Raw genomic sequence first — 4,536 nt, 5'->3', positions numbered from 1 at the left:
GGGGGGAGAGCCGGGGGCGCGAGGAGGGGAAGGAGAGGGGGAGGGAGGGCAGGGCGACGCCCCTCCAAGCAGCATGGCGAGGCCGAAGTCCGCGAGTTTGATGGAGAGCCGACCACTCTCTGGGTCTCGGGCGATGGACGACTTGTCCTGGCTGTCAAGGCGGAGGAGGATGTTGTCCAGCCTGGGAAAGAGGAAGAAAGGGAGGAAGGAAAGGGGAGGGAAAGGACACGTGTGAGCCACACGGAGGTGATATGGTCAGGGCAACACGCCAAATCTTTCGTCCATGGGAGAGCTACAACCCTAGCCTTTGCCTATGCCCCGAAGCCCCCCTCGGTGGCTTCCTCTCGCGGCCTGCGACTTACTTGATGTCTAAGTGCACGATCAGCTTGTGGTGGAGGTAGTCAAGGGCCAGCGTCACCGCGTACAAAATCTCCCGCACCGTTTCCACGTCCATCGCCGCCTTGGGCAGGTTTAGGCCTTCCCCTTCCCCCCCGTCCCACCCGCCCTTCTTAACTTTATGCAACCGACGTTGCTCCTTCTCTTGCTGTTGCAGCAAGGCCTTGTCAAACCATGGAAGGCTCCCCTTTCCCATACACGTGCCCTGTTGTTTGCCACTCCCACTTACACAATCTGCGCTCTTGTTTTTTTTGTTCTCTTCCACGCTTGGCTTCCCTTCCTTGCCCGCATGCCGCTGACGTGCCTGCAAAAAGGATTGCAGGTTCATGTCCATGCAATCCACGACAATTTTGGTGGTACGGACCCGTGGGTTCTCGTAACGTGCCTCGTCCACCAGTCCACAAATGTGCGGGTGGCGTACTGCCGCCAATATGCGCCATTCCCGCGAGGTCAAGCTACCAAATTCTTTCACTGCCACGCGCTTCTCTGGGGCCGCGCGACGCCGGTATTCGTAGACGCCGGCCTGGCCCCCGTCTCCAATGGCCCGGACAAACTGGTATTTTGCCTCGAATGCGGCCCTGTCTGCGACCACACCGTCCCCATGCGGACGCTGCTGGGTCATGCCTGCGTTCGGCTCCATATACGGCCTCGAGCAACGCTGTCGTTTATCTTCCCTCTTGACGCCTTTATTCTCCAGGAAAAGGAATTTCTTCACTGGTCTCGGATCCGCACTTCTTGCACTTCAGACTTCTACCTCACAGGAATAAAGAGACTCGGGCAGGTGGATAATATTCGGTCTTCGCTTACTTTGTCGCAAAGCATGGCTGTGCCGCCGCCTCCAAGGGCATTACGCCAAGCCTGTTGAGTTGTGTTCGAAAATGATAAGTATGTACCTGGGTATTTGTATTAAATGTAAATCGGAGTCATGGAGTGTTGCAGCCTGAGTTTCTCTATCCTTTCCCGCTTTTGTAGGTGGTGCAGCTGCTGCTGTTTCCTCTCCCCTTCTTGTTGGAGATTACGTACTCCAATAGCAACCAGCATATCATGACTAAAAGCCTGCGGACACCATAAACTATACAAGCGTACATTCACACTTGTACATAGGCGAGACACTTGCATAAGCCTCTTTTGGACCTGCTGCCCCGCTTCTCCTTCCTCGCTTCCTCTTACTTAAACTACCCGATTGCCTGTTGTTGAAGACCACGTACTCCAAATAGATAGCAGACATACTTTTCCCAGAGCTGCCCTAGCTCCAGGGTAATAATTAGTAAAAACATAACACGGATAAAGGGTTTCCTCCCGCCGCCCATCTCACTGTGTCCCGCTGCAGACTTGACACGTGCAAGTCCCTCTAGGAGGAACAATGCTTTGAATGTCGCCGTTTTGGAGACCTTGAAGAGCTTCTTTTCCTTCTTTTTCCCTCCTTGAACCCTTCCTACCCGCTTTTCATGGTAGTGATATGCGTACAATGTTGCTCTGCGTGTTTTTTGGGACATTTGTTACTTTACTCACTCCGCGCCCGCGTTGCGCGGTGTAGTATCTTTGGGCCGTCGCAATTTCATTCACACCTTGAATGACGTTTTGTTACGTTGCGGCATTTCAAAATGACAATACCTGTGTCGTTGCTTTCTTAATACTGCAGTGATATCATCTCTTGTTCGTGCGGGATGTGTGGTCTTCTCCATTTATGACTCGCTCTTCATTTATTGGCTGGGAGCATGAGGAATTCAGAATCGCATCGGTTGTCAGTAACAACAAATCATGACTAGAGTCGTAAAACCACAAACAAGCAATAATCTAATCAAATATCGAAGACAACAGGGGGAAAACTTACATTCATACTTTTAAAAAAACCGCAGTTTCTGGGAATAAATGGATTGGACCATATTAGCTCATGTGATACTGCAAGGAAGGTAGCAGACGTGGGTAGGGGTGTGAGATGGTTTCCAGCGCATCAAGACACGAGTCCTTCCTCTGGGCCGCGTGCCACATGGGCTTGCCGGCCGCAAACGGCTTCCAATGTCATGAAGAAGCGCATGCTGACCGACTGCGAGATACCCTCGAGACGCGGTTACTGGCCCTAGCTTCACGACTCGATCCTTCATTGAAGACACGCAAAGAGCCAGGACGACGGGCAGCATAGAAAAGGCTGATTGATTAGGGATTGGCGAGCTAGCGTTTCTGATGAAGTGAGCAAAAGAAAACATGTTGCCTTGGCCAGCTGCTTGATTGCAGGTCTGACTTGTAGAGCAGAGATAGGGCAAAACAAAAAACAGTATAGAACGAGGTTCCCCCATTACGTTAGCTACGATTACTTTGCTGCTAAATGCTTCATTCCTAAGAGACCAACGATCGTCCCAGGCCCGACATGGTGTCTATATCTGTGGATGCAGGCCCAAAAAACTTACCAGATACGACAAACTCACCCATCGAACAACATTCAGAAGACACACACAATGCGGCCATAGCCTGCTGATACCCTCTACTCTTGGAAGACCGACAGCACTCCCAGACACGACACGAAGCGATTATCCATGAATGCCGATGAGAGATAAGTCCTGTCTTCATGCTAGATACCACAAACCTTACTCATGCATTAATCACTACATATGCTTTACCGTCCAAGACACACACAATGCGGGCACATCCACCCTTCCGATACGCACGTGCTGACTTCGAGAGCCAACACGTCTCCAGAGAGAGCAGCACACCCCGCGCGGCACCACGCTATGTTAATCGTACTTTTGACACCCATTTACGTGAAAGAATAGTGATAGTAGCCCAATGTGAGAGGATACACATGTCCAGAGTTTACTTGCTGTAGAACGGGTTCCATCCCTTCTTGAAATACTGCACGGTGTACTGCGTATACGCCGTCTCCAAGGCAGCCTCCGGCGCGTCACCTAGTCCCTCAACGGAAGAGGAGAGGAGGATAGGTTTGTTGCTGCGGAGATTGCCCATGCTGGTCTCCACATAGTCCTCGACAGTTTCGACAGAGGAGCGGATAGAGACTCCCGACATCCCCGTGTTCTCTCCCCATTTGGTTTTCGGGGCCGTAAAAACCGCCGTCCACCTGCAGTAGCAGACGGTCGTCAAGTAATCGAGAAGTTCTTCTTGGATGCGACGGTGCGCCTGCTTTTTCTCTTGTGGGACCTCCAATTCTCGCAGACGACGAAGGGGGCCATCCAGTAAGGCCTCAATAATTTCAGTGGCATTGACGTCCCTGTGAGCGAGAGACCAGGGATCAAGATGCATGAATACGACCTTCCTTGTTTTTAAGGATCGAGGGTGCCTTTGCCCCGGGAAGCTTTTCTCAGATGTACTCACGTTTGAATGGGAGAGCACGAGCCTACAAGAGTGCCCATTGAGGTGCTGTTAAAGTCTCCAGCTGCAGCATTGGCGCAGGGAAGAAAATCCGAACGTGCTGCTCATCTACGTGGGGTTCAGCACGCAAGCAGGGTGTGGAGAAATAGGGCGACGAAATCACTTTCTATCACGACAGCTACATTCATATGTCTAGACTACACAGTACTTACGAGGTTTGCAAAGACTCCCAAGTCATAGATGTCCAAGTCGGGGACTTTGGAATAGGGAATGAAAAAATAGGGGAGTGCGAAGGTGTCGTTACCCAAGCCTTCAAGGACGTCGCTGGAGGGCCAGAAGGACAAGGAATCCAAGAAAGGTCGAGCACAGAAATTGAAATTGTTGACCCTGCGGGCAGTGGTGCTGGTGCGGCCGCTTAAGGCTGATGCAGGTACAGTCATCAGGAACAGGCTCGCCGCAAAAAGTATCATCACACGCGAGGAGAACATCATTGCGACCAGGTGAGACGGAGTGTCTGAAAGCTACAAGAGTGCATGGTATGGAGAAGGAACAGAAATATCTTAAGCATACGATCGAGTCACTTGTCACATGTCAGAGCTTTCGAGTCCAGTTGAACGGGCCTACAGCATTTGACAAATGACAGCTTTTGTGGTGCTTCACTCTTGCCCCATGGAGAAATGGAGGGAGCGCGAATACTTCACACATCGATGAAATGATCCAATACAGCAAGTGCTTGGGTAAGGCAGCCCATTCCGACTACAGCTCCCAAAATTGCACCGTTGATCGCTTTCGAGGACAGAACGGCAAACCAGCTCG

The 4,536-nt window shown here is 51.5% G+C and overlaps 1 protein-coding gene across 1 annotated transcript; it reads right to left on the bottom strand.

Annotated features, from left to right (window-relative positions):
* Positions 1-33: 33 nt before the first annotated feature.
* Positions 34-1,018, bottom strand: NGA_0593900 (uncharacterized protein; the record flags this gene model as incomplete). Its single annotated transcript, XM_005855494.1, has 4 exons — positions 34-181; positions 363-369; positions 426-544; positions 626-1,018. 4 exons carry the CDS (start codon positions 1,016-1,018, stop codon positions 155-157), a joined length of 546 nt encoding a protein of 181 aa, XP_005855556.1. The 3' UTR covers positions 34-154.
* Positions 1,019-4,536: the final 3,518 nt, after the last annotated feature.

Source organism: Nannochloropsis gaditana (assembly GCF_000240725.1).
Source record: "Nannochloropsis gaditana CCMP526 unplaced genomic scaffold scaffold182, whole genome shotgun sequence".
Taxonomy (NCBI): domain Eukaryota; class Eustigmatophyceae; order Eustigmatales; family Monodopsidaceae; genus Microchloropsis; species Microchloropsis gaditana.
This window is presented reverse-complemented; position numbering and strand designations above follow the sequence as displayed.